At 40.1% G+C, this 20,277-nt stretch overlaps 2 protein-coding genes across 3 annotated transcripts; both read right to left on the minus strand.

The window, feature by feature from the left end:
- Window positions 1-1,693: 1,693 nt before the first annotated feature.
- LOC101159745 (melanoregulin) lies at window positions 1,694-4,481 on the minus strand. The gene is made up of 6 exons (XM_023957415.1): window positions 4,212-4,481; window positions 3,913-4,124; window positions 3,643-3,805; window positions 3,459-3,549; window positions 3,227-3,390; window positions 1,694-3,012 (listed from the first exon to the last, which is right to left on the minus strand). Exons 2-6 carry the CDS (start codon window positions 4,005-4,007, stop codon window positions 2,815-2,817), a joined length of 711 nt encoding a protein of 236 aa, XP_023813183.1. The 5' UTR covers window positions 4,008-4,124; window positions 4,212-4,481; the 3' UTR covers window positions 1,694-2,814.
- Window positions 4,482-5,507: 1,026 nt separating this feature from the next.
- stard3 (StAR related lipid transfer domain containing 3) lies at window positions 5,508-13,759 on the minus strand. Of its 2 annotated transcripts, none has more exons than XM_023957413.1 (15): window positions 13,645-13,759; window positions 11,993-12,213; window positions 11,841-11,918; window positions 11,685-11,762; window positions 11,547-11,600; window positions 11,153-11,273; window positions 10,974-11,075; window positions 10,841-10,896; window positions 10,665-10,757; window positions 9,346-9,408; window positions 7,851-7,946; window positions 7,681-7,760; window positions 7,504-7,608; window positions 7,314-7,407; window positions 5,508-6,825 (listed from the first exon to the last, which is right to left on the minus strand). In XM_023957413.1, exons 2-15 carry the CDS (start codon window positions 12,209-12,211, stop codon window positions 6,703-6,705), a joined length of 1,362 nt encoding a protein of 453 aa, XP_023813181.1. In that variant the 5' UTR covers window positions 12,212-12,213; window positions 13,645-13,759; the 3' UTR covers window positions 5,508-6,702. The 2 variants fall into 2 exon arrangements, with proteins under 2 accessions (XP_023813181.1, XP_023813182.1); XM_023957414.1 differs by having other exon boundaries at window positions 11,993-12,237; window positions 13,645-13,735.
- Between the last annotated feature and the right edge of the window lie 6,518 nt (window positions 13,760-20,277).

Here is a 20,277-nt window from a genome sequence, read left to right on the forward strand (position 1 = left end):
GGATGTTAGGTCACAGACAAAGTTAAGCCTGGGGTCAAATTGACCCCAAAGGAACACCAATGTATGCAATATGTGTTTAGCACATTGAAAAAAAATATCATCATGAGAATTTTATGCTTAACCAGTTGTCCCCATCAAATTAGGAAAAGTCATGAATTATTTTTTGATTGACAAACATTGAATTGTGGTCAAATTGACCCCAGGGATAATAGGAGGGTTAAGCAATCAAATTAATATGACACCAAGACGGACATTCATAAGAACAGATCTGTGATAAATAAAAAGCCTGGACCAAGATTTGCACCAGTTTAACATTGTAGGTGGCAGACGATTACACGATTAAAACACAAAAGAAGAAAAGTCCCCTACCTGCGTATCTGGTACAACTGGTCAGCGAGAGACTTTCGTAGGACCTGCAACCGACCAAAAATTTGAAATAGCTCAAAACCCAATACACGTGAAGACCCATCGGCCGAAACCCTCGATGGACATCTGCATACATTGACGAATGAAAAACACAAAAAACACTTGAGAATTACCTATCATAAACGACCAAAATGTCATATATGAACAATGCACAGATTTTACTTGGTGTGACGTGGTCTTTGGAACTGGTGCAGACCAGATGAATCCCACTGTTTAATTAAAATAAAGCATTGCCAGGGCCCATGGCGGGAGCTGACCATGGTGCTGACGCAATGGGATTTCTGCTCAGTGTGCTGAATGTCAAAGTGAAGAAATTCAATGAAGCGCGGGTTTCTGTGTTCTTTGCGTAGTTTATTTGTACTTCTTTTTGTGGTTTCATGTGGTTCATTTTCTCATAAATCTGTGAAAATGTCACATAAAGAACCACAACATTTCTCACTTTTTCCACATTCACGTATGATCAGGTTTCATGCATGAATTATGCGCAAATTGTACATTGCGGCAGCGTTACGCGTTTTTTAGGAAACGCCCTGAGTTCAGAGATGGATCTTAGATGATCTTAGTTTTTCTCATCCGAGCTGGTAACTGGCTCAAAACTTTACAACTGGGTAGCGCCAATATTGCTTGCCCTTTTTGTTGTACCACTAATGTTAAGTTGGAGTTGTGAGGGGCTGTAAACTAGCAAGAGAGCATGTAAACAGCTGAATGACAGGAAGTAGTGGCAGTCTTACACTGCATCAACAGTCCCGCCAGCAAGTCGAATTTCTGATGAACTCCTGCCACTCTGCAAAAACTGTCCTAGAAAATGAAAACATAATAATTAAAAGACCACTAGGAAAGTTTTTACAATAGATTAAAAGATGATCAGAGTGGAACTTCAGCTCATATAAGAATTTCATTTAAAGTTGCGAACACTAAATTCCAAAAATGTCCAATCTTTTTCATCTTATAAATCACTAGTTGTTGCATTTGTTTTGTCTTTGAGTTTGATCCGACATTAAATAAATGTATGTCCCTTTTTTAATTTGTCCTTTTTGTTGTACTTTTATTTGACCTTTACCTCTTTGCTGTGAGTCACACAGTGCTAATGAAGCCAGAGGAGAGGAGCGCCTGCAAAGGTGAGCAATGACGAGGTGCCAGGAGCAACTTTGTGTTGCGTAACAGTGTCGCCCCAGCTGCTCCAAAGTGACATTTAAATGAGCTGTCAGCAAGAGGAGGGGGACAGGAAGTGTGAGGGCGGAGAAGGCCAAGAAAGAAGAAGCTCAGGCCAGGTGAAACACGGAGAGAATATTTATTTTTTATTGTGACAGAGGGGAGAGTTTGGGCACACAGAGCCTAACCTCATACACAGGTTAGCCTGACACAAAGTGCTGGCTTAACAGAAAGAAAACTCTGGGGAAAGTAAACTTCTTACTTACTCCCAAACACAATCTCTAACTTCATATCGGTGTCTGTCAAGAGCCTGCATGTGTCCCCACTGCTGGGTCTCTCTTGCATAACAGCAAGCAGCTGATCGCACTCCGCCCGGCATGCATCCTGCAGCTCAGTCTGACCTCAGAAGTGGCAAGATCAAATCAGAGCGATCATAAGCGTGCAATCTGATTTGAACTCATTTTCTCTGACAACAGGCTCTTTGTTGTGGATAGGAAGATGCTAAACCTGCCACAGTAGGTTCCATTCTGCTCAGCATTTCATATAATTTTGAGGGAAACCTCCCTGTCAGGCATGTCAACTTTGAGTGACTGCAAACTTTTCCACAGCATGTGACATGCTTTAAGGCAGAAACTTTATTTCAGTCAGAACACAAACCTCCACACTCATTTCAGTGTTTGCCCTGCTAGAAGACAAAAAAAAAAAAAAAAAAAAAACACTTAATCTGTATCACTTGAGGGTCATTTCAGTCTCTTAACAAACCATTCCAAAGTGCACACATTTTCATGATCCATTCTCCAAGTTGGCAAGACTATTCTTAATTAGACACTCTTACTTGTAAATAAAAAAAAAAAAAACAACAAGTGATGACATCAGATTAGAGGGCTGTTTCTGCACCGCTGGGTCTGATCATGTGCTTAAGTGAAAAAGTGCTGATAATCACAGGACATGATATCAGGGCTGTCCCGAAAAGAACATTTTTACCCTGAAGGTTCGCAGAACAAAGAACAGGCTGGAAATTCCTTTGTGAAGAAAAAGAAAATCTTTGACTTTATGGAACCAAAGCGACCTTTTAGATCGGAGCCGGACAAAACAGTGAAGATTCAAGCTGTGCGTGGGGGAAAAAAAGGAGCAAAACATTCAGCTGAAATTGCAGCACGGCATATAAAAGGCAGCATTCTGGGTTGACTTATACTGCCCCCTGCCTCCTGTCTGTTATCACTGCAGATTTCAGGATCAGTCACTCAAGTTCTCGTCATCCTTCTCGCTCTCGTCTTCATCGCCGCCTCCATTCAAGGCTTCCACCCTGGCCAGCAGTAGCGGCAGGTTTATGGAGAGGCCGGGTGTCTCCTCGTCGGAGTCCTCCTTTGGAGGATAGAAGCGCTTTGCCTTTGCTAAAAAGTCATCCGCAATATCGAGGTAGACGAGACGATCCTACGAGAAAGGTAGAAGTGAGAGTATTTAGAGAAAACGAAAGTGTGTCTTTGACCAAACAGGAAAAATAAACAGTAAGCCATTTATGTGCAGATCAGGAATAACAATTCAAGAAAATAACAAAGAAAATGTGACCATTTAAGTCTGTTTTGTCCGTCCATTGTACTCTTCAAAGTCTTGTGACATGTTCCACCTGCACATTTGACAAGCTCACCAGGATGAAAAGATATCTCTCTGGAGGAGGCTCCCTGGTGCAGAAGATGGAGGTCTCCGAGTGCAGAGATTGAAGCATGGCTCGTGCTGCCGGGGCGTTCCGCATGCGGTCAAGTGAGGCCCCGGCAGACACCGTCAGCAGAGAGTCTGCCTCAGCCATGAAACCTGCAAGAGGACACTTACATCAGCACTCTGTTGATACCATCAATCACCTGTCATCTCTGCAGCTCTACCTAGATTCTCCAGAATGGTTTTCCATTTGTCTCGGACTTCTCTGCGTACATCTCTCATGGCCTCTATGTCAACACTCAGACGACGGTACCCCTTCATTAGACAGGGACATTTTTACAGTAGCTCTGGGAAAATACCATTAATTCCGCCAAACAGAACGGTTCCAGAAATCCAACATAGCCTCACCGTGGATCCCATGCGGGTCTTGTTCCTGGCCTGCAGCAGGGTGTACAGGGTCCGGTCGTCGGCTCTCTCAGAGTGGCTGGGATCTCCGGGTTCACTCCACAGATTGGTCTCTTCATCTCGCCGCTTTTGGACTTCACGCGTGAAATAATCCAACGGATCTGGACTGAGCGTTCAGCCGAAACACAAAGACAAGCAGCCATTAACAGGCCTGATCCCATCACCCCAAATTATCATAGCAATCATCTGTGAAGGGTTATCGTCTGGTCTTACGTTACTAGTGGCTGCTTCTCATCGTCATCATCCTCATCGCCAGCGCAGCAGCAGCAGCAGAACTGCATACAGAACCTCTTGACGGCAGAACCCATCTGTTACAGTCAGCAGCTTCTCACAGCGCTGGATAATCCAGAGTCTTTGAAGAGCGGAGCACCTTCCTTGCTTTTTCAAACTTTGATGGGATCCTCTGCAAAGATCTACTTCAAAGCCTAAAAAGAGAAAAAGTAGCTGTCACAGCATTTCTGAGCTCCATTGAAAACATTGAAATCAAGAGATCTCTCCCCCTCAAACTCTACCTAATCTTCAACTTCTCATTTTCCATCGTTCTCCCACGGCTCCACATCCTGATCAATGATGAGACAGACCCGGGCCAGACGGAGACTCTGCACAGGCTGATGGCAGCTTCTGAGCTCTGTGTGGAGGACAATGAGAGCACAGAAGCGCTACCACTCTGATTAAAAAAGGAAAACTTTTCACACACGCAGAGCCTCAGAAGACAGTCACAGCACAGTCATGTGAGTCGCAGCCTCTCCTGTGTTTGGCATTGGGTTTTGCCCCGAGGACAAACACATCTCTAGTTACACATACTGCATCTAATCCCCCATGATGGTATCGATTCAGAGGTTCGTCCTATTGTCTGCAGTTCCAGCAGAAATCACGTACTTAGGAGTTACGCAAAGTTTCTGGTCTGTTTAGGACTCACAGCCCTCCAAGTTCAGTAATAAAAGCAGTGTGTTGTGGCAGGACATGACGATGTTTATACATATTCTGTTTATACAACATAAAGACGGAGGCCCGCCGGGTCACAGGATGCTCCTCGGAACACAAACATCCTCATGATGCAAATAGTGAAGCATCTTCTGCACCAGGAGGTGAGTTTTTCTGACGTTGATAATAAAAAATAAAAAGCAACAGACAAGTGGTAAGAAAACAAAATAAGGCAGAACATTTCTAATCAAAATATCAGGATTTTTTTATTTGATCTATATAAAACATTTGTTGTTTTTACAGCTCTGTTTAAAGTGAAATACAGAAAATCCATCTGTTTCTGCAAAAACATTTACGCAATTATTTTCAGGGAGTGTAAAATTAATTACATGTTTTGGAGAAAAAGCTTATGACTTAAGTAGCATTAAGATTCAGGGACACAGAAAAAAAATTCACCTGAAAAGCACACAAACACGTCCTCTTCAATTCGCTGACCTCTGGTCATTCAGAACCCTCAAATCAAACAGAGGCACAAGGATCTAGGTTAGAGAAAAGGACGTTTTTGCCGAAAAATACTTAAAATCGAGAAAGCAAGCCGTGTAAATCTGCTTTATCACCAAAGAGGTCATAGAGTTTTGAGACTTTAAACATTTTGTGAATCTTTTACTTAATTCTCAAGACAATTTGTCCATTTTTCTTTTCTTTGTGTCAACGTTCTAAAGACTTCCTCACAACATATCAAGTGAAAAAACGCTCTTTACCTCACATTTGTCCAACAAAAGGAGCCCAGAATGAATGAAATCTGGAAAACAGAAAGAACTTGATCTCTTTACATTTGGCTCATGTGGTTTGCAAACCTCTAAACCAAGAAAAAAAAAACAGCATCAGGATTTCCTTCATTTTATTCCAAAATAAGACACTGGTTAAGACTTTGTAGAAATAAATGTCAGATGTAATGGCTCGAACATGTTTGATGAGTCATTGCACACAAATTAAGTGCTAATTACAAAACAAAAAGCAGGCTCCTGCCCGCTTACAACAATGAAGGCAACCGTTTTCAGATGATTTCTGTTGCACATTCCTTTCTTACCTAATCTGACCTCATCTGGTTAATCTCAGTAACATATTGGGACTTCTCTGAGCCACATAGCTACCACATCATCTGAATAACTGCAAACAATAACAAATCTAAGTCTGGATCAAGCCAGAAACCTGAACGAAAGCTTAAACCTCAGTTTTTACATACAGTGTGAGTTATATAGTGCGAGTTATATCATTGCAGTAAATATGTCAAGCTGGAGGCTTTTAACTCCATCTTCCATCATAATGTAAGAAAGCCACTTTTGATTCCATGTCACTTCTTAAGCCTGAAGGAAAATCTGGCAATAGCTGTTTATTGAGCAGGCCACTTTGTGGTTATTGGCACAGAAGACACAGATCTACGGAAAATCAGTTTAAATCTTCAGAACTGGGTCCTCGTTTGTCCTTTTGATCACTTTAAATGGGCACAACTCCAAATTCCTCAGTAATCGTTGCTTAATACCAGATGTGTTTACATATCTGACCAGCTGATAGACCTGGAGGCCATCTGGATCAGAGGTGTCTCCCTCTAGTGGTGAGCAGAGAACAGCGCACCAGCCTGGCTCATCACAGTGCAGTGGAGTCATCTGTGTGTAAAAAAACGCAGACAAATCCAGCGTCTGAAGGTACGTTTGCGGTGCGAAGGCGGGTGATACACGTAGAGGCAAACGCTGACGTTAAAGTAGCAGCAAATATATGAAAATGGTCACGTGCATTTAATGCAAGGCTCTGTTTTGCTCTGGTCTTCCATCCTCATCAAAACCTCGAGTCAAGGAGATGTCCTCAAATAGAGTCTCAGTGTGTGAAATTGTCAGTGATAGGTCCACAAAATCCAAAAAGGTTGATAAAATTAAAACAAAAAACATAGTCTCTTTCCTAACAGGATTCTGCTTCACGTCTGACTGACATTTGATAAACCACTCAGTGATTTCCATCACCATGGTGACTTTTAGAAGTTCAACAGATGAACGTCCCCTCTCAATTAGTTCACCAGTTGCTTCAGACGTGGTGTTGGGAGCGCAGGGAGGGCCGGATCTCTGCCATGCGCTGCCGTAGGTGTGACATGAACTCGAACATGGTGGCTGCCAGGCTCTGGTTGATGAGGTAGCGCGGCAAACGACCCTAAAAACAAAAAACAAGCTTGTTAATCATCATCCAAATGTCTTATGGAAGACCCACTCTGATGAAAATGTTGTTTTTGGTGTATTTAACATGTTCTTACAACCTTTTCTGATGATGGAGCAGATATGAGCATTTCTTTTTTCAAATCGTTTTGAAACAGGAGCTGACACAAAAAAAAAAAAGATCCTAATTGGGACATAGAAAATACACAGGGCGGGCCACAAGCTCCCTGCTTTGCTCCATTCTGATGTGCATCCTCGTTTTCCTTGTCAGAGCTGGCCTCTGGCTCAAAACTGTTCGGCTGAATAGCTTCAATATTGCTCGCCGTTTTTGCTGAACCGGTAATATGAGGGGCTTTAAGCTAGCAAACGGCATAATCACAATTATCAGCCCACTGGGAACGCTTTTAAAATAGATCAAAAGATGATTAGAGTGGGACGTTAATATCATTTTAAATTCAGAGAAATACACTTGCAGGATGCCCTCACCTTCAGGTCTGTGTTGAGGACCCAGATGAAGGTGCAGACGGACGGGTTGCTGCTCGATTTGAGGACCACAAAGCCTCCGGGACCGTTTTCCCCTCTGATATAAACATCACAGAATAAGACAACATAAAAAGGCTAAAATTATGCTCCAATAGACAAAACGGGTGACCAACAGTCAGGGTAAGGCTCTGACCTGACGTAGCGGCCGACAGGAGGCTTGAGGTCGTGGTTGGTTGCCATGCCGGCAGACAGATAGCAGTCCCGTTTGCGCTCCACTCGCCGAACATTCACAAAATCCCTGAAGAGGATATCAAAGAATTAATTGAATTTTCTGAAATAAGCCAGAGTTAGGCCTAACTGCTGCTGTTACCTAGGAGACACGACGCCCCCTGCTGCTCCAGCCGAGACATCGTAGGACACCAAGGTGTTGTCGTCCACCCTCTGAAGGATCTAAGGAGAGAGGGAGCAGCATTATGCTTCAGATCGTCTTTTGAAAAAAAAAAAAAAAAAAAAAAACATATGAGCAGTTTGAGCGTTCACCTGGCAGACGGAGACGGTTCTGTTCCACTGAACCATCTTCTCTGGCTGCAGAATCACCTCCTGGTACACCAGCTCTGCAGGACACTGCATCAAAGCCTAAACAAAAATAACTGTGAAAAATCTGGAAGTTCCAGCAAAGACAGTGCGAATCCATCCCCGTTATGTCAGGGCTGATACCATCATAACCAGCTTATTGTTCTCTGTCACATTTATTCTTCCAAAGCATAACTGGCATCGATTTTCCTGCGTCCATGACCACAGCTTTTCCTGGAAAACCCCAGATTTTTTAATCAGTTTACTTTTTTAAAACAAGAATTTTACTGGATTAACTCTTAAACGCACATAGGTAAAATGTATGACAACATCATCTTCAATAGTATGCACAATGAATAAAACAGTCAGTATTTTCTATCTGTTGGTGTCCTTAAAGAAATCTAAAGACTGTAAATAAAAAAATGGATGAATTTCAAAACTATCCATCAACTTGACTTGGCAGAAAGAATTCGCTGTCAGACTTTGAGCTTCTTTTTAACAGCACATTGCGTTCTGTGTCCTGATTGGCTGTAGACCATTTCAGTCCATCTCCTCCACGCCGTGTCTCCTGTACAGACCGCGTCAGCTTACCAGATCTATGATCAGATCTTTGTTTTTAGTCTATAATATAGGACTTGTTTTTCTATGAAAATTTGAACTTTGACGATTTAAACAAGAGCGAAAAGTTTGAAAATCTTAATGTATGTCTAAGAAAAGTGGATTAAGTGTGCAGTGAGGGGTTTTACCGCCCTAAAGTGTCTATAATATTGTAAAAAAATAACGCAGACTACTTCACTGATTTCGTCACGGATTGCAGGTTAATTTTAGAACAAAAGTCCTTCAATAAATGAGGGACATGAGTACAGAAAAAGGCATAGCAGTAAAAAAATCGGATCCAGTTGGTGTTTGGGTTTCGGTTTCTATTTCTACTTTAAGCTTAACTTTGTGTAACTGTTGTTTGAAGTTTTTCACAAAGATTGATTTGAGTTGAGAATTCTTGGTGCATGAAAGAGCCTCTCCTCTTTAGATTTGAAATTACATGCTTAAGTATTAACATCACGGCACATTTAGGAATCTCTGAAGTCATCCTGACATCAAGTTTTTACCTGATTCAATTTAACAGCTCATTTGTCTCGATTATTTTAGCCCGACGTCACACACGCTCTTCGGCCAAACTTCATTATTAGAAAAACGGAAGCCTGATCTCCTCTAAACTCAAAGGCCTGAAAATGGATTTGAATCTGTCTCTGTTGTACTAATAATGAACATCCTGATTGCTTCCCCCTTTATTTTGCTTTTGTGAGTTAATGTTGTGTGCAGCGCTTCAGATAAACGAGACCACGTTGGCACATTAAACTAATTTCTGTGTATGGAAAACAGGAGTCAGAAGGATGCGAGTTCAATTCTTTTGAGAAAATTAAGCTTTACATGTTTTTATTAGACAGCTTCATGTTTGTCGTACCTTCAGAATAAAAGTTTTTCCGTGGTAAGGGATCTCCAGAGTGTAGACGGAGTCTCCCATCTCCTGTCATGAGGACAAACAGTAAATTTTGAGTTCCCACTTGTACCGTATTTTCCGGACTATAAGTCGCACCGGAGTATAAGTCGCACCAGCCCAAAAATGCATTATAAAGTAGAAAAAAACACAGATAAGTCGCACTGGACTATAAGTCGCATTTTAACTTTCACAACCTTATATGACACAATCATAGCAGACTGTTTATCTAATAATTTCACAGTAATTTTTTCTCAAACTTATTTATTTATTCTTTTCATGAAGCATCATTGGCCAACTAATACTCTGTTTTCATCCTGTTTATGTAGAAAAAGTTGTCATTTTTATTGCATTTCTGAATCTATGAAATCATTGGAAAATAGAATATTATGTTGTTAGCCTTCAAGATCTTACTGTAAAAAAAAGTTTGCTGATTCTCTGAGTCACTTAACATACTCTTAACACTTAACATACCTCATACATCAAATTGACCCAGGAACATCATCTCTGTTCCTCACAAATGAACATAACAGGAGGGTTAACAATGTATTTATTTCAATTTATTTCTAATATAAGTCGCTGCGGAGTATAAGTCGCACCCCTTGCCAAACTGTAAAAAAGGGCGACTTATAGTCCGGAAAATACGGTAATTTTATAGACTTTAGTCATTGCTCAAGAGGAATATAAATATCAAGGAGATACAGTTTGCATATTTTGCATTTTTTCTCACAGCTTCACAATAAGACAAACAAAGCTACAGTTTAAAAACTCCCTAAACTAAATCCTAAGACTTACAAATAACTTACAAATCAGTTCAAAAACGAAATCTTTCAAGAAATTGTTTTTTTTCCCCAAAAAATGAAAAAGTATCTAAAACTCTAAAAAGGTTCAGGTTGAAATGCTGACGTATCATATATTCAAGCCTTTTCACAACCGTTTGAAATATATCACTTTGCCTACATTTGATCCTTAAAAACTGGTGGATTTCTGCTGGTTTTTACCCTGAAACAATTTTCATTCTATCATTTGAATGTTACAAAATAAACCTGCAGAAACCTGTCCTCCTGTCATGTAATCTGTACCAAAAGTGTAACCGTCTTCGAAGCTGCGGTGAAGATTTTAATCAATCGGTTGCTTTTGTACAGATTTATCAAAGGTGAAACCAGTTTTGCAGGTTTTCTTTTACTTGTTTTTGTCCCCCGGCTCTCTAACAAATGCAGAGCAGAAGCTCTAACATCCTCCACAGATGCTGATGGGACATAAATCTAGTAAATGTATGCACATACATTGTTTTTCTCAAATTTCCAGTTTTCCTCCTGGGTGAGGATCTGCTCAACCACAGACATGGCCTCCTTCCCTTGTCTGACATACTCCTTCTCCTGCAGAGGGAATAAAACAGGCAAATAGTCAGAAGGTAGGGGGACGACAGCAGAGCTGGTGAAGAAGATACGGGGGTAGATACCTGAGCAGTGACAGCTTTACGCCCAAGACCCTCCTCGTCCAACTCTTCCTCAGAGCCTGCAGATCAAAGATAAAATCTGGGATCACAGCATGAAAAGATCCTGAGATGAGAAATATTCAGCCCAGAGGATCACCTGCGATCGACTCCGGTGGGGAGTAGAACTGCCCGTCTGAAACGGCGCGGGGGTAAATCATGGGCGCTCGCTCGCAAGCTGCATTCACTGCTGCTACGTAGGCTGAAGCCGGCAGATGAGACAGAATAAACAGTCAGATTTCTCTGGGCCTGTGTTTCAGAAGGTCACTTTATTCTCACCTCTTTCATCTTCAGCTTCCTGAGTGAGAACCTTAAAGTCAAGGAACCACGTCTCCAACCACGCCACCACGAAGGAGGTGATGGGCAAAACGTAACCATAAGCAATCTGGGAGAGCAGCGGCTACACAAAAAAAGTCAAACGGTGAATATTTTTACGGCAAATATCAGCAAAAAAAGAAGCAAGAAAAACCAGACACTGGGAAGTGTTTGGTTAAAGTAGTTGTCTTTTTTTTTTTTTTATTACAGCTTCAACTGTAAAGCCATAGTCTTAGCAGACTATTCATGGTCAGGTCAAAAAAGGAAGTGAAAAAGCTGAAGTGCTTTCAGACGATATGATTGGGTCTTCCAGACACAGAAAAGTGTAAAAGTCCAAAAGTGGAAGATGCAGACTCACGTTAGATATGATGACCTTTGCAACCAAAAAGACTGTGGTGACGAGTGTGGTACCCTGCAGAGAGAATCAGAGCTGTGAAACATATCCAAAAAGAAAAAGATCCAAAAATCTGATCAATGCAAGAACGATTCAACTCACCGCAACAACCCACCAATGCCTCAGCCGGAAAGCTGCATAACCCACTTGTAGGCACAAGAAACGGAAAAAAGCAAGGAGCTGAGACGAGAAGAAGAAGACCGTCATCTTAGAATCAACGTTACACGCGGGCAAAATCAAAAGAGAAACCGAACTTACAGTGATGTCAAAGAAGGAAGACTTAAAGCTGTATTCCCCAACTTCTTCTTTTAGGCAGTCCCAGATTGATTCAGAGGTCTGCAGGACGACAAAGTCAAAATGATCTCCACTCTGTAAACTATAAGATGATGAACACACATCCCCCAACTTACATGCAGGTTCAGCTCTATAATCCACAACAGCGAGATGAAGAGTAAGTCAAACGTCACAAAGAGACAGAAGGTGCGGCGCACATCAGAAATGGTCTTGAGCTTCGCAGGGGGCAGCAGCATGTACGGGGACGGGATGGACAGCGACGTGGAGTAGGACGCGTTCAGGGAGGCGATGGCAGGGAGGCTGCCCCCGAGCTCTCCATACTCTCCACCCTGCATTCCTGTTACGAGATTGGAAAACTTTCCTGTAATCACAAGTTCAACATTGATCTTAGGAAGTCATAATGTATTCTGTCACTTCTCTAGCTTAGATCCAAACCTTTTTTCTAAACTTTCTAGTTGAAAATCTATTTAGAGGCGTCAGACTCCAGGCCTCGAGGGCCAATAAGGAGCTTTAAGGGCAGGTTAGTGGGCAAACTTAGGATGTCGAGGCCTGAAGTTTGACACCTGCGGTCTATTTTAAAAAGGCTTGCAGCAACTTGCTATACACCTTTGAGATGTATGGTGATAATATTTGACATATGAAAACTTGCATATATACATACTTTAAAAAGTTCACCATCACTACTTTAAAAGCAAAGGAACAAATCTTAATAAAAAGATACCTTCCTTGGTTTGAGGAGCTTGGATGTCACTATTTAAAAGACTATTTTTACATCCAATATAACAAACTAGTTATTTTGTGTTGTAGAAAACCCATATTTATAGATTTATCCCTTTTTTTACATTATATCTGAAATATAAGAGGGAAAAAAAGTTAAAAACAAAACAATCAATCAAAAAAGCTCCTGTTTGAGCACTGATCACTGAAATAAGACAGCAACCACAGGCAAACACTACATTTTATGTTCCCTGTTTGTCATCAACAGCATTAAAACAGACATCTATCCGACAAACAGCTGTGAACTTTTAGAATAATTTTAACTTCATCAATGATCATGAACAGATTTATCTATAAATGTTTTTTTTTTTTAAAGGGACCCTGGGTCATGTTGTGATCATGACAGCCTTTGCTGTTTGTTTTCACTGTTGTGTCTAAACTAAACAGTGACTCAAAGGAGCAGTTTATCAAGTCTTGAGGCGACTTTTTAAAATCATCATTATTAATGGTCTGCTGTGGTGCCAAACCAAGTTAAGAATGATGAGGAATGGCAGAAAGACTGCATACTTTTGATTAAACTAAACCATTGCTCCATTGTGAGGTCACTGGATCAGACCTGGTTTCATTTTATTCCTCGATCTTCTTATCAACGATATGTTGACTTTCATATATATAGTAAAAGACTTTCCCACTCACAAGCAAGACCCGATGTTTACACCCAAAAGCGATCAAGTCACGAGTCTCCACTTCTGCAGGCAAACAGCTGACCGACCGTAAGCTAGCAGGCTACTGTTAGGGTAAACAAAGTGCGTCGATACATGATAGCAGGATAGTTTCATGCGATTGCTTAACAAGAGGCGATTGAAGAAAAATAAATGACGAACAGAGATACCGCCGGGGTAGCTGCTGTTCACGTTTTCTCTTGGTTTCAGTTTGGTTTCAGTAAGCTAACTGAATGGTTTTCTTTGGTACCGGAGACACGAAGAAACGGGATTTTAAGCATTTTTTCTTAAATAAATTAAAAAATAATTGTAATAAAAAATTAACGTACTTGATTTACCACAACATCACCACCTAACAGGTTTTCCGGGATGTCCTTCCAAAGGTACTACAGAATAGACCTTTTTCGCAAAAACCGGAAGTACGTCATCAACGTGTAAACCTAGTTCCGGTTTGTGCTTCGCTTGCGGAGGAATGGCAGAGCCTAGAGTGTTTTCGAAGAGCCCGAGTTGTGTTCCGAAGTTCACCAGCACCGATGTGATGAATAGTGTGAAGATGCATTCGTCCACTAAAGGAAACAAATTGGACAAGGGATATAAATTCGTCCACGAAGAGTTTATCCACCATTACCAAGGTAAGCTTCAGCTAGCTTTAGCCATAGCCGCATCACCGCTAACTCTTTGTTTACGTCAACTGTAAATCCTGGTGTTATTAATTTGTAATATAAGGCATAACACATCGCAGTGAATATGTTGTGTGTATGTTTAAGTGAAAAGGCATGAGATTAACATAACACCCAAAAATTTGGTGAAGCTGTAAATAAGAAATGTTAAGTTGCCCAAATGCGTCTTCATTCTTTTTGCTGCGGTTGCGGCACTTTCTTCACTTACTAGTATTATTTTTCTGAAAGTATGGTGAGCAGAAGTCCTCTTTTCCTGGACATGTCCTCTCTTTTGATACTTATATAATAAAATAACATTGAACATAGATGAAATGTAATTATATTTGCTTCATTTATGCAGCTCTGAACACCAATTACTCTCGATGAAATATCTCACAAACTCACTTCACTCCTCTTTTTTACAAACTCAAATCTGGTCACCCTACTGAAAGTTATAGTTTCATTTTACATTGATGTAGCAACATAAGTATGTCTTAATTTCAACCTATTTAATTTATTGTGTCTAGATATCGCTGGATGCAGAATGTGCCAACCTGAAAGCTTTCTTCTGCAGTTGTGTGGCTGCTAAAGGATTTTGCAATCACATAGTTGCCATCCTGTTCCAGAGCGCACATTATTCACAGCTGGGTCTGCAGGCTGCTCCACCCCCCCGGCCTGCACGAGTGGCTTGCAAAGATGGCACAGACCAAGAGCACAGGTGGGTTTGTGATCATATTGTCATTATTTTTTAAGAACGGATGTGTATCCAGAACAACTCTAAATTATTATAAAAACACCCCAAGTAGTGACTACAGACTGTAATTGCTTTTTGCCTTTTACTTATAAGGGAATCCATCCTGAACCGGTTAGTGAGCTGGTGGTGCAAAAGCCCAAAACAGTTGGCAGGGACGGTCAGAGGTCCACACTGTACAAGGCATATACAGGTAATTAACTTTTTGTTGCTTTGTGAGCAAGTTAAGTTTGTTTTTTTTCTAATCTTATGACTAACCAAATTATGGTTACAGCAGATATAATGAATTAAATTGAAATGTAGTTATGCACTTATCAAATCAAATCAAATCAAACTTTATTTATAAAATAGCGCTTCTCATGCACTTTATTGCAGCTCGAAGCGCTTTAACACTAAAAACAGTAAACACACAACATTACAATAAAAACCCCAACCCACCCTTCACCCTTTCCACTCCCCTCCATTAAAGCACATGACCCATGGCTCCCACGTACAATGAAATATGACTATGTAACTGTAAAAAATAAATAAATAAATAAACAAACAAGTATGGCTTGGCTCTGCTGTGAGGAAACAGTATCTGGGAATCCTTTCATACCAGGAGCCAGCCCGGCCACCGGAACATCGCCACAGCGCCCACCCAGACCGGGACAACACCGGGGTCCCCCTCACACCCAAAAGCTGTAAAATTAGACCCCAGCCGCCCCAGCAAGGGCAACAACTGCAGCAACAACCGCTGACCAAGCCGGCAATCCCTGGAGGAAAAGATCCCCTCAAGAAACACTGGGGCTAAAATCATAAGATGCTAAAATTAAAAACATAAAAAAGAAGAAAAAAAAATACATAAAATTGAGAATAAGATGCATAAAATTAAAATAAATACATAAAATAGCATATATTAAAACTAATAGAATAAATTAGCAGTTAAAATCAACTAAAAGCTAAATTAAAAAGGTGAGTCTTGAGCCTCTTCTTACAAACCTCTACTGTCTCTGCGGCCCTGAGGTTCTCCGGAAGGCCGTTCCACAGGCCAGGACCATAATGGCAGAACGAAGCCTCACCATAAGTTTTGGTCCTCACCTTGGGAACAACTAAGAGGCCAGCACCGGAGGACCTCAGGGTCCGCGAGGGCTCATATTTTAAAAGAATATCATTTAAATAAGAAGGCCCAAGACCATAAAAACATTTATAAACCATTAAAAGAACTTTAAAATCAATCCTGAAACGCACAGGGAGCCAATGCAGCGATTTTAAAACCGGTGTAATGTGTTCCCGCCCTCTGGTCCTCGTCAGAACTCGTGCGGCTGAGTTCTGCAGAAGTTGTAAGTTTGAAAGAGACTTTTTGGGTAAACCAGAGAGCAGGGCATTACAATAATCTAAACGACTGAAAATAAAAGCATGCATTAGTACCTCTGTGCTGGCAAGAGAGAGGAACGGGCGACTCTGGCAATGTTTTTGAGATGATAAAATCCTGTCTTAACGACATTTTTAATGTGTGGGATAAAATTTAGCTCAGAGTCAAAAAGTACGCCCAGGTTTCTCACACATGGAGAAGGTTTAAAATTATGAAGATGTGGTAAAATCATCTCTCTCTTGTCTTCAGAACCGATGATTAAAACTTCAGTTTTGTCCTGGTTGACAGTTTATGTCTAACTTTTGTGTGTTGTGTTTCTCTTGTGTAGGACCACAGCCAGATCCATATCTGATGGCATCTGGAAGCAGATTATGCCAGGTGCAGCCCCAACCTCTCATGGCTGTGTTGGATGGGTTTCTGAGATGGAATGAAAGAGAACTTGGATATATATTGTGGCAAATGCATGAATGCATACCTTAAATTACACTTATCTTGTCTTTAACAATCAGTTCAGCCTTCTGTCTTACTGTTGATCTGTAATGTTATTTTTTATTGTAAATGTTTGATGTTATTTGCATACCAAAAAATTAAATGAGGCACAATTTTGACCAAAATTGTTTTATTTTTTCATCTAATTTTTTGTGTAGTCAGTCACATTTCAACAGAAAAATATTACGAATATAACATTTATATTTAATTAGATTTTAAGAATATGTGGAAACACTAAATTTTTCCATACTATTTGAACATTATACATTATTTACATACCAAACATTAATTCACTCTTCAAAACAAAAAAGTCCTTGATAATTTGCCAAAACACGGCGGTTAAGCCAGATCTGATTCACACCGCCCATCAGTGTGAGCGGCACAGAGAGTTCCTGATGTGGAAGGACTTTATCCTACCGATCACTCTTTCCACCATAATTCTGAGGCGGGTGATGGCTTGGATTTGTTCATTTTCCTCCTTGCTGAATTGAGCTGAAAGCTTAAAAGGTGGAATGATGATCTTAGATCCAATGTCAGTTAGGAGGTCTTGAACGAGGAACTTTTGTCCGCCATGACATCGTCTCCTGGGTCCAGCAAAGGAACTTGGCTTCTAAGTCATGGATGTAATCCAAAGCCTCATCCAGAGCACATGTGAAGATAAAGAAATTAAAAATCAGTCTTAATATATTTATGCTACCTTTCAACACAACACAGTAATCATGTTTTGAAAAGTATGTTAAGTATTTAATTACAAATACATTTCATTTATTTTTGTTAAGGAAATTACAAAATGACAAAATGCTCAAAAGTGATTAAATACATGTAATTAAAATAGGTGAGAGCATGAACATCTTTTATTATAAATATTAATTTTTTCAGGTAGAAATGCATTTATCCAATAACGGTACACATAGTTGACTAACGTTAACCAAACACATTATGAACAACCTTACCTGTGTCACGTAGTCCTGATCCATCTTTACTGCCTTAGCTTAGCCACCGTATGCTAGTATCTTCACAGCATAGCTGCATAGACTGACGTTTGAGGTTCTGTCATATACTGACTCCCTTCTCAAAGGAGCAGTAAAGTTTTTCCAAGGGAAAATACTCCGGACGACACCACTCTTCAGGCGACGAACGACGCAGCCGCACCACAATCCGGAGCGAAGTTAGTAAGTGCCGGCAGCAGAGGGTGCTACCTGTGTTTACATTAAAACTATGCCCTTCATCTCTTCGCATCGCCTATATCCATTTGGGTTTCAGGTTTGGATCCACAGGAAAATAATGAAATGAAAGGTAAGGCTGTTTTTGGTAGGAAGACGAACAGCCTGGAACGCAACAGAGACTGCAACTCTTCGACTCTGCCATTCTTCATATCTGCTGCTACGCTAACAGGAAGTTGTTTTACACGTCATTGACGTATTTCCGGTCGAAAAATGCGGAAGTGTGAAAAAGGTCTATAGCAACAAGATTATTCACAAATAAGGGTGGTCTTAACTTTCTAGACTTTTGCACATTAAATAATACATTTAAAATTAATTGGCTAAGATATTTTATGAAGAATCCAACTTCAATCTGGAATTTCATACCAAATTACATTTTCTCCAAATTAGGAGGCATAAACTTTCTTTTATTCTGTAACTATAATGTACAAAAGATCCCAATTAAGCTTTCTTCCTTCCATAAACAAATGTTACTTTCCTGGTCACTCATCTACAAACACAATTTTTCTCCTCACAGATACTACATATGGAACAATAAAGACATTACTTATAGACATAAATCTTTATTTTATCCATCATGGTTTAATCAAAACATCCTTTTGGTTCATCAGCTGTTTAATTCAAACGGAGCTTTAATGTCACATGAAGAATTCTGCTTCAAATACTCCATCAAAATACCAAAAACCGAATTTAACTTTGTTTTGAAAGCAATTCCTAAATGTATTATTACATTATTCAAAAGTTCATCATTGCAAAGTCCAACTTTATTGCCAATTGATCCGACTAAAATAGAAATAGGCCAAATTTGTTTTTCTTCTTCACGTAACACAAATCGCCGTATACGCTCACTCTTCCAGAAGGATGTTGTCTCCATTCCTTACGTAGTTTCTTTTTGGAATAATTTAGTTTATCATTTAGAATGGAAAAAGATTTGGAATTTACCAGCAAAATACTTTTTAACCAATAAAGTGAAAGAAATCTCATTCAAACTAATCCATAAATTCTATCCAACCAAACTATATCTACAAAGGTTCAAGGAAGATATTGATGTTACTTGCTCTTTTTGTCAAGAATACCCTGAAGATACTGTACATTTATTTTGGTCATGTCCCTTTTCCACCACTCTCTGGTCTAAAGTTTGTCATTTCATTTCTGCCCACATTGACCCTGACTTCCGCCTGTACTTAGAAAATATTATGTTTGGCATCACCCACTGTCCATCTCATAAAAAAGAACAGTTGTACCTCATTAACCTTTTTTTGTTTTTATGCAAATGGCACATTCATAAATCAAAAGTAACGAATCATACCCCTCATTTCTCAGTCTTTATTAATGAGTTCAAACAATACATTAAGACAATAAGAAACTCTGATAATAAGAACGCCATCAAAACATTAGATCTGTGTATTAGTTTCAATCTTTATGCATAAAATGTATAAACCCCCTGGCTTGTTTCTTCGTTGTTCAATGTTGAACATTATTTTGTATTGATTTTTTACATTCAATAAAGTTTGAAAAAAAAAAAAAAAAAAAAAAAAAAAAAAAAATTACGTCACTTCCGCTACTTCTTCTTCGTCTTGTGGTTTAACGGTAGGTGGTGATCAACCTTTTAGTTGCATTTTCGCCCCCTTTCGTACTGGAGTGTGGATCAAACTCTCAATAAGATAAAAAAGGTGTTTTTGGTGCTTCTACCATGTTTTTTGTGGCATTTTTCACATTTAAACAAAATTACGTTAAAACTTGCATTTCTGAGTATTTCTTTATTCAAATTGTGATGAATCAGTAGCAGACGAAAAAATGCAGAGTACATTGGTGATGTTAAAAAGTACACTGGGCGGGCCACAGGCTTCCTGCTCGGCTCCAGTTTGATACATCCATGTAAGTCTTTGCTTCCTCGGCTGAGCTGGCATCTGGCTATTTACTGTACAGCTGGATAGCTTCAATATTTCTGGACATTTTTGTTGCACCGGTTATGTGAGGGGCTGTAAGCTGGCAGGAGACTGATTAAACAGAGAGCTCTCGGCAATAGGGAGGTTGCAGGTGTGAAGGGCTGTAAGGAGCAGGAGAGCATGTAAACTGATGGGCGACGGGACGGGTGGACAGGCTTACTTCACGTCAGGGGTGTCAAACTCATTTTGGTTCAGGGGCCACATTGATTCAACCCGGTCTGATCCCAAGTGGGCCGGACCAGTAACATTGTTGGAAAAAAATGCCTCAACCAACATGGTAGCCTAATCACTTCTTATTACACATTCATTCACAGAGCCCAATGGATCTAAAATAAAATGAATGTCGCCAAAAATGTAAATATGCAAATCAATGAAAAACCCAACTAAATTAAACTTGCAAATATTTGTGAACATACAAATTTGGAGTTAACCTCCCTTTCTCTCCTGAAACTTCACCCATCCATCAATATCAGGATTCAGATCCTGATCAGAAAAACATTTCTGTCAAAACACAATGAAATGTCCAAGAATCTTTTC

Source organism: Oryzias latipes, chromosome 8 (assembly GCF_002234675.1).
Source record: "Oryzias latipes chromosome 8, ASM223467v1".
In the NCBI taxonomy this organism is placed as follows: Eukaryota; Metazoa; Chordata; class Actinopteri; order Beloniformes; family Adrianichthyidae; genus Oryzias; species Oryzias latipes.

Excerpts from the sequence above, each read along its gene's own strand:
- LOC101159745 (XM_023957415.1), bottom strand. The coding sequence starts at position 4,007 with ATGGGTTCTGCCGTCAAGAGGTTCTGTATGCAGTTCTGCTGCTGCTGC. Across the intron at positions 3,806-3,912 it reads GAGAAGCAGCCACTAGTAAC|TCCAGATCCGTTGGATTATT; the intron begins GTAAGACCAGAC and ends CTGAACGCTCAG. Across the intron at positions 3,391-3,458 it reads AACCATTCTGGAGAATCTAG|GTTTCATGGCTGAGGCAGAC; the intron begins GTAGAGCTGCAG and ends GTCCTCTTGCAG.
- stard3 (XM_023957413.1), bottom strand. The coding sequence starts at position 12,211 with ATGCAGGGTGGAGAGTATGGAGAGCTCGGGGGCAGCCTCCCTGCCATC. Across the intron at positions 10,897-10,973 it reads CCCACCGGAGTCGATCGCAG|GCTCTGAGGAAGAGTTGGAC; the intron begins GTGATCCTCTGG and ends TTTGATCTGCAG. Across the intron at positions 7,761-7,850 it reads GAACCGTCTCCGTCTGCCAG|ATCCTTCAGAGGGTGGACGA; the intron begins GTGAACGCTCAA and ends CTCTCTCCTTAG.